At 32.9% G+C, this 14258-nt stretch overlaps 1 protein-coding gene across 1 annotated transcript; it reads left to right on the plus strand.

Moving 5' to 3' along the window:
* The first annotated feature begins 1028 nt into the window (after positions 1 to 1028).
* Positions 1029 to 9487, plus strand: LOC129306474 (protein STICHEL). The gene is made up of 6 exons (XM_054947087.1): positions 1029 to 3498; positions 3649 to 3868; positions 4473 to 5036; positions 5637 to 6336; positions 8088 to 8166; positions 9182 to 9487. The coding sequence occupies exons 1-6, from the start codon at positions 1399 to 1401 to the stop codon at positions 9257 to 9259; spliced, it is 3741 nt and encodes a 1246-aa protein (XP_054803062.1). The 5' UTR covers positions 1029 to 1398; the 3' UTR covers positions 9260 to 9487.
* Positions 9488 to 14258: the final 4771 nt, after the last annotated feature.

The following is a 14258-nucleotide window of genomic DNA, read 5'->3' on the forward strand; positions in this document are numbered from 1 at the left end:
AAAATATTTTAGAATTGAAAAATAAGCTGATAGTGATATTGTAGGTAATTAATGATGATAATTTATGATAGAAATTGATCAAACTAAATATATTTTTTAATAATTAAATGTAGTTTGTTTTGAAAATAAGAAACGTAAAATGAAAATAACATTAAGATATTTCTATTTTTTTGTTTTTAAAAATAAAAATAAGAACAATTTTAAAAGTAATTAAATCTAAAATGCTTATCCAAACAAGTTTTTAAATTTTTTATTTTTAAAAATAAAAAATAGCTTTTGAGAACAAAAATTAAACCAATCCTTAGAGATTAATGACACGATTTCTATTTTTGAAATCAGTTTTCTAACCTTTTAATTCAATTTTTAAAATATATTATATTTGATTATTATAAATTACTCTCATGTCTGACCAACTACTATTCTAAGCTATTATCATTAATTAGGGACTATTATCACTATTGGTTAATTTTTAATTCTAAAGTTATTTTTTAAATTAGCATAATCAAACACATTTATTTTATTTTAGGGAAAACATAATTATTGGTTTATGTAGTTTAATCAGGTTTTGCTTATAATCCCTATAATTTTTTCAGTATTTTCAATTGCTGTAATATCAATAAGATTGGTGATATCTTTTTTTTAAGTTCCTAACAATGTTAAATTACATGAATTATAAAGATTGAAAATATTAAAAATAAATTATAAGAATTAAAAATAAAACTTGATAACATTATAAAGATTAATAATTATATTTTATCTTTATTTTAATTTAATTTTTTATAAAAAATAGTCTACAAAATAGTTTTCAAAGCAACAAATACGAACAAAATCAAACGAGATCTAAATTAATGTTTAATATAACTAAATTAGGAAAAAAAGTTAAATTAAATCAATCTAACCCCAAAATAAAAACAAAATCAAAAACCGACAAGAATCCACGTTCCTGAGAGACTGACGCAGGTTCAAGAATTCATTTGGGGCGGGAAATAAAAAAACCCTAAAAAGAAAGAATCAAATAGAAATTAGAAATAAAAATAGGAGAGAGGTAGGAACAAGAGAGAGAAAGGAGTCAAACCAAGGCTGAAGAAGGCATCAACTTCATTTTCACACAAGCCTCCTCTGTCACTGTGTTATCTGTCAGATCCGCACTCACAGCACCATTACACTGCTTGGCTATTAACTGATCGTCCATCACTATCTATTCATATTTTTTCTTCAAAACCGCTTTTGATTTCTACATCATACTGTGATGATCTTTGATTGAAGCCGGAATAAATGTGGATATTGTTTCTTAAATGGGAATGCGTGTAATTTCTTTTCCATCTATGGTTCTGATTCTGAAGGATTGATTAGCTTCGGGTTCATTCAATAAGGTTCACCCACCCCAAGTAAGCAACAATGTCAGAAATGCGGCTTTCTGATCTCCACTTGAAGAAGGAGCTCACCCAAATTCGCAAAGCTGCTCGTGTATTGAGGGATCCTGGTACTACTTCTTCGTGGAAGTCGCCACTTAGTTCGTCGAGATCTGTTGCGGCTGCTTCTGCTTCTGCATGGAAGAACAGTAGCAACTCTCAACTTCATTCCCATTCGTCTCTCCCGAGTGGGAACAACAATGGGAAGGAGAAGATGGTGTTCTTGTACAATTGGAAGAATTACAAATCGTCAAGTGAGAGGCACAATGGTGATGATAAGGACGAAGAAGAAGATTATGATGAAGATGATGGTGGAAATGATGGATCTTCGTCTCTTCTGGGGAGTTTCGAGGATAGCCTTAGTGATGCTCGCAATGGTTGCGATTCCAAGAGCGACACTTGCTTAGGGGTTGGTGGGAATGGGATTCGTTCTTCCATTTTCCGGTGTAAAGATGCAAATCCTGTGGCGTTGGGCACGCCATCGACCAGAAGAGCAATGGATATTAAGAAAAAAAAGAGCAAGAAAAGCAAAAATGCCCATTTGGATACTCTCAGAAAATATCAGCAAAGAGAAACCAACCTTGGTAAAGCTATGGTGAATCCCAAGCATCATATTCACCAGTCAATAGCTTATAGCCGAGAGGACTCAGTAGGGCCGTCTGATGATACTGAAGATTGCTGCAATTCTGAAGATTTAACACGAAAACCAGGGCCATCTCCTTTGCTTTTGAAGCTTAAGCATAACAATTGGTCTCGCTCTAACTCCAAGTTATTGAGAAGTAATAGAAAAGAGGATTCTTCTTATAGTACCCCTGCAATGTCAACCAGTTCCTATAATAGGTACGGTCAACATAATCCCAGTACTGTCGGATCCTGGGATGGCACGACAACCTCCTTAAATGATGCTGATGATGAAGTAGATGATCTTTTGGATTTGCCTGGTCGCCAAGGATGCGGTATACCTTGCTATTGGTCAAAGAAGACTCCAAAACATAGAGGGATGTGTAGGAGTTGTTATTCACCTTCACTTTCAGACACTTTAAGGAGGAAAGGAAGTAGCATGCTTTGTGGTAGTCAAACTATCTATCCTAGACACCGGAGATCCTTGTCAAGCTCTCACAAGCGGAGAATTTCCTCAAGGAGTGCTCAAGGTGTTCTCCCATTGCTCACTAACAAGGATGATGCCAGAGGGTCACCTCTAGGAACTGGCATGAGCGATGATGAACTTTCTACAAACTATGGGGAGCTTGATCTTGAGGGAATAAGCAGGTTGGATGGAAGAAGGTGGTCCTCGAGTTGTAGGAGTCAAGAAGGATGGGAGATTGTAGCTTTCCATGGAGAAGGGGATGATGAAGGCACACCAGAAAATAGTAGGAGTTTCAGTCAAAAGTATAAACCTATGTTCTTTAGTGAATTGATTGGGCAGAATATTGTGGTCCAGTCCCTTATAAATGCTGTTTCAAGAGGTCGAATTGCTCCTGTTTATCTTTTCCAAGGTCCACGTGGAACTGGTAAAACATCAACGGCCAGGATTTTTGCCGGTGCACTGAATTGTATAGCTCCTGATGAAACTAAGCCTTGTGGCTACTGCAGGGAATGTACAGATTTCATTTCTGGAAAGAGCAGGGACCTTTTGGAAGTTGACGGAACCAATAAAAAAGGGATTGATAGAGTTAGACATCTATTGAAAAGATTATCAGTTAGCTCTTCATCAGCCTCCTCACGATACATGGTTTTTGTTATTGACGAGTGTCATTTGTTACCCTCTAAGACATGGTTGGCATTTCTTAAATCTCTGGAAGATCTACCTCAGCGAGTTGTGTTCATATTTATAACCACAGATCTTGACAATGTGCCCCGGACAATACAATCTAGATGCCAGAAGTACCTTTTCAACAAAATTAGAGATGCAGATATAATAGCACGTCTGAGGAAAATATCTGCTGAGGAGAACCTGGATATTGAAACAGATGCGTTGGATCTTATTGCTATGAATGCAGATGGCTCACTTCGGGATGCAGAAACTATGTTAGAACAGCTGAGTTTGCTGGGAAAAAGAATTACTACTAGTCTTGTCAATGAACTTGTGAGTTTTCTCTCTCTATTATTATTTGACCTGATCCGAAAGTGTAACTGTCATTCTCATATTTTGAATCAATAATGTCTACTTTAATGAGTATAATTTGATCTCTTTATATCATTCAAATTAAATGCTGTGGTGCATTACCTGCAACAGGTGGGGGTTGTTTCAGATGAAAAATTGCTGGAACTTTTGGAGTTGGCAATGTCATCAGACACTGCAGAAACAGTGAAAAGGGCCAGAGAATTGATGGACTCTGGAGTTGATCCAATTGTTTTGATGTCCCAACTGGCTAGCCTCATTATGGACATCATTGCCGGATCATATACTGTCATAGATGACAAACCTGGTGATTCAGTTTTTGGCGGACGAAGTTGTGAGTGATCTTGATCTTTGATCTTAAATATTTGAATTGGTACTGTGAAAATTCTATCATCCCCTACTGTCATATATGAGGCGTTATTAACTGCAATATGGTTTTTAACAAGGAGTGAAAGAAAAGTTCATTAATTGTCATCTAAATCGAAAAGGAATGAACTAGCATTATTGATCAGGTTGTCAACGGAAATAATTGAATCTTCATTAACTTAGGGCATCATGTTGGACATGATACTTTTATGCTATGAGCTTAATGATTCTGTTCTTTTTTTAGCCCTGCAAAACAAACTAATGCAACTCTTTATTAGTGGCTTGTGCTTGGAAAGCTTGAGCACTGCATGAAAAGGTATTAACAGCTATGTATTATAAATATTCAGAAAGTCAAGCTTCCTATTTCTTAATTTTTGCTTCTGACCTTAGGCTATGGTAGATATTCTCAGAACAACTAAATTCAAATAAAGTGATGCTCTCTTGACACTGAAGTTTATTGCTGCCTTTTCTGGGTTCTATGTATTACTTCCAAGTTGCATTGTGTATTATAATTATGAGAACCTGAAACACTTGATTAATTATTGAGACGGACACTTGGATTTCACACTCAGTGAATGAATCGGAGTTGGAGAGATTAAAGCATGCTTTGAAGCTACTCTCAGAGGCTGAGAAACAGTTGAGGACTTCTAGTGAACGCTCAACATGGTTCACAGCTACTCTGTTACAGCTTGGTTCAATGCCTTCGCCAGATATTACTCTGACCAGCAGTAGCAGGAGGCAGAGCTGCAAGACAACTGACGGTGATCCATCAAATGCTTCAAGAGAAGTAACTGCTCACAAGCACAGGTCAGATGTTCAGTCTATGCCTTGGAAATCAACATCACCTGCATCTCTGCAGAAAGTTGTAAAAAGCAATCCCAGCCACCAAAGGGAGTTATCATCAAAGTCTGATGGTTTCAGCTTGAATTCAAAGCCGTCAAATAGCCCAGTCATAGATGATGATGCCGCACCTGTTTCATTTGATGATCATACAATTAGTAATGTGACATTTAGATGCGTAGATTCAGGAAAGTTATGTGATATCTGGGCACGTTGTATTGGAAGGTGTCACTCAAAGACATTGAAGCAGCTGCTACATAATCATGGAAAACTTGTATCCATTCGTGAAGTTGAAGGTAATTTGATAAGACTTTTGCCCAAAATTGAACATATTGCTTGCCAAATGAATTTAAGAGCACTTATGACAAACCCGGTTATAGCAACTGATTAAGATGCTTGTTTTAGCTTTGAACCTATGCAGATAAATTCTGTAAGGCAGCCAATAGTCAGACATCCACTTATGCTTATTGCTGATAGTTATCATGGGTTCTTTACTAAGTTATTGCTCTTGCACCAGCTAAAACAAAGATTTTGTTTGATCAGAATGTATGAACTTGTTTGCCAGCTTTTCATTTTAATTGTGTTGTCTAATTTTGAAAGAAGAAATTTGATATTCGGGATATGGTGTAATCAATAAATGTCAACACATTTCAAATACTTATCTTAAAAAAAAAAAAGGACAACATTGCTCCAGATGGGCTTGTTTTCTCTAAAATTATGCTGCCATCTGCATTCCTTCTTATTTCTTTGCAGCACTTTTATAAAACTCCTTCTATGCATACTTTTAATTCAAAGTATGCTATTTTGTACTTTACTGCTTAAATTCCTTTTTCCAGGTTCCTCTTCACCTTGTACATATTGAAGATCACTTTTCCTCAGTACGTTTTTCCTTGCAGGTCTGCTGGTTGCATACGTTGTGTTTGGGGATGCAGATATTAAACTTAGGGCCGAAAGGTTTTTGAGTAGCATTACAAATTCAATGGAAATGGTTTTGAGACGAAATGTTGAGGTCAGAATTATCCACTTGCTTGATGGTGAAAGTGAAGATCAGATCAATCGGTCAGGCCCAAAACAGGCAGAATCAATAATAGCAAACGAGAAGGAACGTAGAGAAGGTCATACAAGAGGAAGAAATACTTTCTCAGATTTTTCTCCTTTGGCGGATGGAAGCTTTCAATCTGCCAATGATTCATCGGATTTACTGGTTGATGGAAATGGAGTAAGAGAGAGATCAGATATTCCAATGCAAAGGATTGAATCCATCATTCGTGAGCAGAGGCTGGAAACTGCTTGGTTACAGGCCGTAGGAAAAGGCTCCCCAGGATCATTAAGTCGATTGAGACCTGAAAAGAATCAGGTCCTGCCTCAGGAAGGTATCTACTGTAAAGACCCAACAGAGTCCATGGACTCCACAAGATTCTCCTTTCAGCGTAGGGAAGATGACATCAGTCATGAAGTCAAAGTTTTGAAAGCTAAAAATGGAAGGGTCCTACAGAAGGATCAGATTGGAATTGGAAGAAGAGTTGACTGTTACTCCATGTCCCCTAGTTTATTGCATGATGGCAGTTTAGTAACAACTTCCATCAAAGACAGTCTGTAAGTTAACCTTTAAATATTCCAGTTTGTTTGCATGCTTATTTCCAATGATCTCTCCTTCATAAATGATTGGATGCTGTAGTTGTAAATTCCATGGTGAACTCCCTGTAAGAATCTGAGTGCATGAAGTAGCTTTCCCAGAAGAAATATGCATTTTTTGAAGCTGAGATTAAATTTTCAGAGCATCAAATATTGTTTAGCTTCTGAGGCAAATCAATATTTCAATGTTGATAACTTGATATTCTTTAGGAACTTATTGAATTGTTAAGGTAGCATTAAAGTGTTACAGTGGCAGAAGCAGAACATTTCGATTGTTTTCAATTCTGTGGTCTTCTATTTTCTATTAAATTTTACAAGTGTGCTTGGGTTGTTTTCTAATTGTTGTTTTAGTATCTGTTTCTTGCAGTTGAAATCTAAGGACTGCGTACTCACACACACACACACACACACACACAGAGACACACAGAACTGCCTTGTGCAACTGTCAGTATTATCCTTTTCTTTTTTTAGCATGAACCAGTAACAACATTCCTTGTATGGTGAACAAGAATCAACATTTTTGTTATTAAGATGGAGAAAAATTATTGCACTTATGGCTAAATACATTGTATAGATGCCTTGTTAAACCTCCGGATGATTGATTATTTCCCCCATGAAATAGCAAATTTGGGCTTTATTGTAATTATACTCGTTTTGAAATGATCCTCATATCTACTTGATTGCTGTTCCGTTTTTGCTTATGAAAATGAGAACTCCCTTTTTTTTTTTGTGGGGGGGGGGGGATTACGAAGGGATGTCCTCAGCTAGGGAAAAAAAAAGGGAATCCATTGGGTCTGTAAACATGGCATTGTGTCCGTAGTACAAATCCAAATGAAAAAGGTTTTTGCAATCCTCGGTAGGTTCTTTCATGATCGTAGCCTCAGCATCCATAGTATGAACAAAATTTGTGATCCAGTATGCACAAGTATTAGCTTCTCGGTAGACATGCGCATTAGTAACCCCCCAATTTATTGACTATGATCAAAATGAAAACGCTTGTAAAGTGTAAACTATGACTTACACTCCATAATGTGATATAAGTTCCTTGTATCTTGTTAACCGCAATTTACTGGCTATAACTTTAGTTCTATATTCTAGTTAGTGTCATGGAGATTGGTGATCATATGATTGATTCAATGAATATTTTTCACTTGAGAATGTATCGATAGATACTGACTAAATTGCTTGAGAAGTATTACTGATTTGTGCTTTGTTCATTAAAAAAAAAAAAGTCTACATTCGAGTCTTTATTTTATATTGTGTTATTTATTTATTTATTATTTTGGTGCCTACATAGTCCTTTTTTGAGCCTGCAAAAAGAAGAAATTGAAAGTTTAAGTATACATTATTTTTTTTTTCAACATAGAATATAACATTATAGTAGGTCACACTGTTTTTGGCCAACGTATATTAGGCCACACTATTCATAAGTCATAAACAATGTGATTCATTTATCATATTTTATATGCTGCTCGAGAAAACAAGGGCAAAACTCTGTAGTAATAATTTTCAAGAACCAAAATGTGAATTTAGTCAGAGAGAAATGCTACTCACACTTTGCTCTGCTTTCTCTTATGTCTCTCATTTGCTCCTTAACATGACAAGTAATGTGATAGTAACTGAAGAAGATTGATTAAACCCACAAATAGCATTGCTCATTCAGAACTCATTTCGTGTATCTTTTGCTTACCAATTCTGCTTTGTTTCTGTAGGGGATATGAATCAGGCCCAGGAGCAAGAGGTTGTAGCGGATTTTTGTGTTGGAATAACTCCAACCGTAGAAGGGTAAAGGTAGGTTAAGACTGTACTTTCCTTCTTTTTACTACGAATAATTAGTTAACATTCTTGTTGAGGAAAACTGTTTTTTATCTCTTTACAAGACTTGCGAACTTTTAATCTATACCTATTGGGTTTTTTCTTTCAGTTTAATTTCTCATTCTTTAGATTTATACTATATTAATGTAGAATCTAACAGATGGTTGAGGTGGGTGTTTTCTACTGGCATTAATTAACTTGCCTATGACACACTATCGAAAATAGTATCAATTCAGTTGATGAAAATTGTGTTAGCGGGGAAATTTGGAGATGCTGAGCTTTTGAATTTCATGAAATCAAGGTTTCTTATTAGAGCTTTTTATCTTACTAAGCATATGCAAATTAACTAATGCAAGTCATGTGGAGTCCAATGTATTCCATCCTATTTACAAATCACTTTCAACATGTTTTACTAGAATTAAGAAAAATTTTAAACCTCATTAACTCTGTCTTAAAATCTAATAAGTTTTGATTTCTACTCTACTAATAAAGACACAAATAATTATTTTAATAATTCTTCCTAGCATTTAATAAAGGCAGAATAGTAAATATGAATATAAATATGATCAAAATTAATCTTCTTTTTGACCTATAAATAAGACTAAAGAAGTAGTACAAGATACAGATACTTGGTGGTATAATGAAGAGTTGGTTTCTCATCTCAATAACTAGCTTTTGGGTGACAGCTTTTCACTCCACTTGAATCCCTGTCGCTGTCCCATGTTAGCCTGTGTTAATATATGGATGAAAATGGAATTCAAGGGCAATAATGAAAGGATACAAAATTTAAAATGCATTTGACTTTTTATGTCTTAGAAGGATTTACTTTTGAGTTTTGACACATCTATATATCCATTCATGATGCCGCAATTTATTTTACTAATGTCTCATATATTGTATCTACATTAAGAGATTTTCTTTGTTCTGTTTCCTTTCTGAATTTATCTTTCTTGTGACTCTGAACAAACCTGTCCAATTTTTTGGCAAGCAGGTAAAAGGTACCCCAGTGAGGAAAGTAGGACGCTTTTCATTGTTTGGTGAGTGTGGTAAATCAGAGAAAAAGAGTTGAGAATCTGACTCATAATTCAGATCTAGTTTTGCCTATATAAGTTCTTTTTATTCTTCAAAAGTTCTTTTTATTCTTCAAAAGTTTTGTCTAGGTTTATTTGAGCGATTCTTCAAGGATGTGAGTGAAAAGTGTAGAGGTTATTATTATGTTCATCTTGTGTTCCTTTTGCTTCATCCTTTATTTAAGAAATTAATAAAGCGGGAACAAAGAATCAACACCTTTACTTTCTTTTTCCCCAGTTTCATCGATGTTATTCTTTTAGCACTTCACCATTCCTAGTTTCAGTATTATGTGAAAGTCAATTGCAATCTATCTATTTACTATTTAGCCTGAGGCAAGGAATAACACTTCTAGTTTCACATATAAGCTACTACAAAAGGCTTTCTTTCCTCTTTTGCTAGATATTATAACCAGTAATTTGGGCTAAGTCTGAACCCGCCTGAAGAATTTAGGGCCAAATTTAAAAAATATTAATTTTTTATTGTTCAAGTCTATTCGAGTGGCCTGAAGAGGCCGAAGGAAATTCAATCTAAGTTTGATAGGGTTCGTACTTGGTCTGAATACTTGAGTAATTTTTTTTTAAATTTATAAAATATGATAAATTTTAATTAATTTTTTAAGTTTTATATCATTTTACACCAAAATACTATATATTTAAGTGCATTAATATAGTTATTTTTTTAAAAAATTAAAAATAGTTATATTTTCATATTGTTATTATTTTTAATCAATAAATATCTCACAATAATATTTAAAATATATTTTAATATTGATTTATATTTTAAGATTCAATTTTTTTTTAAAAAAGTTTTGAGTCTTATGCATCATTTGCGTATAAAAAAATTAATTATATATTTTTTATAAATTTAGATGATTAATTTTAAAGTAAAAATAAAATTTAGGCATGTTCAAATTCCTGACTCTACTACTAGATAAATATAATAAGTAGAATAATATTTTTGAATAACTACTTGGTTATTGTCCATGTTAAACTTGGTTAAAAATTAAGAATAAATTAAAGTAAAATCTTTTATATGTAAGAGTTAAATAATATAAAAAGTTGAAGAAAAATGATTCAAAAAAAATATTTTAATCATAATTAAATATTTTTGCTTTATATAATATAATGATGGTTATTTTTTTTATATTTATAAAAATGAAAAGTATAATTTACCCAAAAATTATTAAACATTTTGAACTAATCGGGATAATCATTTTAAGTTAGTAGTTTAAACGTGTTTGAATTGAGATTAATTTAATCATAATTAAAAATAATATTGTTTAATTAAAATATATAAAACATTTATCTATGACTATGATAAGAGCAATATTTAAATAATTAAGATATTAATTTATAAGTAAATGAAACATTCATGAATAAATTACATATAATACAACAAAATAATAACAAAACTACTTAAGTATAAAGTTGATAGATTATTTTTTATTTTATTCTTTTAAAGTTGAAATAATATTTTATGCTTAATAGAATTATTTAAAAATTAAAATTGGTTTAAAAAATAAAGAAAAAATATTTTTAAAAAATTTAGGTATTCGAGCTAGCCTGAATAAGCCCGACACTTGAAGATGTTAGAGTCGGGCTTGACTATATAGGCTTTTTAGAAAGAATAGGATACTTTAAGCTTGATCTGAATAAACTCAGCCCGAATTGAGCCTGACCAGAATAAGTTTGGTCTGCTGGAATTACTAGCTATATTAGATATATTCATCCCTGTGAAAATTGTCTCTAATAAGAGATTACTTGTAAGTAATAAAAAAATCTCCATGTTGCAAGGGCTAGATAAGAATTTGCCCCCTTTTGATGAACAAATGCTCATAATGGGTGGTATAAAGAGAACTTTTATTTACAAATTAACTTGATTAAATTGGCTTCCCTAATAAAATTTAAAAAAATCATTGGGAAACAAGGAAAAAAAAATAAAACCTCTAACTGTCAGTTTTTAATTTTCAAAAAGCGCATTTGAAAGGGCTTGCCCTGGAATCTGAGATGGCTTTGGTCTTTGAAATTACATGGGTTTAGGTTGAATAAGACAACATAAATCTAGTCCAAGAATCAAGATACACAAACTTGTTTTTTTCCCCCCACTTTTGTTTTCTTTTTCTTTCTTTTAATATCTTAGCTAAACCTTCCTTGTAAGAAAAGGGGATCCCACACAAACACAGTGTACACCATGCTACAATCTCATACACAAATTTTTTCCCTCCCTTTTAGTCATATGAGGGCTTGATCCTATAACCTCCTGTTACTGAGGCCAGGATCATAAAGAAACAATGGATGCCATTAGATCAGCATCATTAGCGATAGACCTTTTTCTTTGATTTCATACAATGTGCATAAGTCATCTATCTAATTGATGTAAATAAATCATGCTCACCCAATTTCAAATGCTACTAAATAGTTTCACTCTTATTATCTAAACTTTGATTCTTTAGCACTAAAATCATCACTAGAATTAATAAGCTCAAATTCTTGGACTCGAGCATCTAAAAAATATGATTGGGTTGAGCACGAAAGCAGAGAAAAAAGGGGCATGTGGGAAATGAGAACTTTTTGGATACAATTATATCTCCGATATATTGTTATCATTACTTAATAACATCGGTATCCATCTTCTCAACTAAATTTTTATGTAATAGTAGATGACTATTTTTATCTTTAGGAGAATTTCATTTAAGGATCTGGGTAGCAATATATCTTTTGGTGGTTCTTAAAAGAATGCAAAATTTCAATTCAGTCTCCTAGGACTAAACTAAAAATAAGTGAAATGAGGAAAAGATGAAATTGCTCTCAATGCAAATGCTAAAGAAACAAGTTTAGTTTTTATGTGACAGTGGAAGAATGAGCAAGACATTTTTCTGAAGAAAGAGCTGCCAGCTTCAAATTCTCCTCTCCATTCATCTTCCTTAAGGTTGAGACTTTTCGATTTACATCCTCATCTTCAATCAAATTTTTATTGACGTTGTCACTCTCATCTTGAGGGATTTCATGTTTCACCATCAATGACGTACACACAAGCGAGAAAGTGAAATCTTCTCTTTTTCAAATACACTCAGTCACAGGTATCCCTCTTCCTTTTGATAGTAACTTTGTTCACCATTTAGTGTAAAGACTTTTCTAGTTGTTGGGTGTGTTAATTTTTTACCTTTACTTTTCCATGCGATTTATGTTTTGAAATTGAATATTATTTTGAAAAAATGAAGTTAGTCTGGTGATTTAAAATTATTGTTAAATAATTTACTGGTTATTGATAGAAATTTAACAACATATATGTTGAGTTGTTGGTTTATAAATGATAGAAAGCAAAATGACAAATAAACATAGGAAATTAACAAGATTGATATATTAAATTAACAAGTGATATTAAAAGAAATATCTTCTAGTTGTAAATTATTTGAAGGTTAATAAAAGAGAAACGTAGGTAATTTACATGTGTTATATAGGATGTTAACATGTGGTATTATATGAAATATTTGTTGGTTGTAAATTTATGAAGTTTGATAACAAGTAAAGCTATGAAATTTACAAGTCTTATATGGGAGATTAATAAGTGATGTTTAATAATAAAATGATTGTTGGTTGTAAATTGTATGCAGGTCAATAATAAATAAACGTAGGCAATTTACAAGTGTTAACAGGATGCTAACAAGTGATATTGAATAAAATATCTGTTTGTTGTAAATTTTGTGAAACTTGATAACAAGTAAAGTTGCAAAATTTACAAGTATTATATGAGACATTAACAAGTGATATTGAATGAAATATCTACTTGTTTACAAGTGTAATGGTTTGTAAATTGTGTGAAGATTGATAATAAGTAAAACTAGTAAATTTACAAGTTGAATATTGTATATTAACAAGTTGTATTGAGTAAATAACACAAGTGTAAATTTTTTCAAGGATATTAAAAAATGGTGGACAAAAAAGCTAAACAGAAGCATCCTAAACAACAAATCAATGCATTTAGAATATTTAGAAAATAATTCCATGAAAAGAACGAGGGAAAGTTCTACACTTTTGAAGGTGCTACAAAACGTGTTGGAGAAGCTTGGAAAAAGCTTAATGTTGAGGAGAAGGAGCAGTACATACAAGTGGCAATGGTTGAAGGAAAAGCTCAAAAATATGTTCCACCATTCAACACGAGATGTTCTCCAAGAAAATTCAAAGAGATGGTTGATTTTATGAAAGTAAATAGGAAGATGAAAAAGAAGGTTGACAAAATTGGTTTTGGGAGATTACTTGACATTAGTTGTAAAAAATAATGAGTGCTTATGATCTTCCAACTCAAAAAATGACTATTAAAGGGAAGTGCATCAAGTTGACAAGTGTAGATATTAGGAAGCTATTGGGCATACCTAATGAAGGGGCTAAGTGACAATAGAGGTAGACAAGGATATTCTTGATGAGTTAAAGAAAGAATACGCTCCATTATCATACACCTAATTGAAAGAGAAAATTGTAGAGAAAAAATAGTGATGATTTTGAGTTTCTATTTGTGTTGTACACATTGGGAATTCTTCTTTGCCTGACTGCCTCTCCTAGTGTAAGTGAGAGGATGTTGAAGATCATGGAATGCACAAATAATGCATGGAGACAATTTGATTGGGCTACCCTTGTGTTTAAAGAGCTATCCATGGAAATGCAACAGTACAAGAAGGTTATGAGAAAAGGAAAGCTGCGCAGAAGCAAAAATGTTAGAGGCTGTGTATTGTTCTTATTGGTATGTATGTAGTTATTTTGGTTGTTATATCAATTACAATAGTTGTGATAATAATAATATTACTTGTAAATTATTTTGCAGATATGTTTTCTTTAAAATTTCACTTTAAGTGAAGGTGTCCCATCACTTACTGATGCATTTCAACATTGGATTGAAAAGAGAGTAAGTGAAATGACGAACTTGGAGAGGAAGAGTAGCTATGGGATTCTGTATTCCCTTACTACTAGTTAGAGGAGTTCTTTAATAATTAATATTTCAAC

Source organism: Prosopis cineraria, unplaced genomic scaffold, assembly GCF_029017545.1.
Source record: "Prosopis cineraria cultivar Desert tree isolate PC_DT_omini unplaced genomic scaffold, ASM2901754v1 PC3, whole genome shotgun sequence".
Classification (NCBI taxonomy): Eukaryota; Viridiplantae; Streptophyta; class Magnoliopsida; order Fabales; family Fabaceae; genus Prosopis; species Prosopis cineraria.

Bases quoted from the DNA above. Each gene is read 5' to 3' on its own strand.
- LOC129306474 (XM_054947087.1), top strand. From the start codon at position 1,399: ATGTCAGAAATGCGGCTTTCTGATCTCCACTTGAAGAAGGAGCTCACC. The intron at 3,869-4,472 runs GTGAGTGATCTT...TTTCACACTCAG, and splicing joins AGTTTTTGGCGGACGAAGTT to TGAATGAATCGGAGTTGGAG. The intron at 8,167-9,181 runs GTAGGTTAAGAC...TTTGGCAAGCAG, and splicing joins CCAACCGTAGAAGGGTAAAG to GTAAAAGGTACCCCAGTGAG.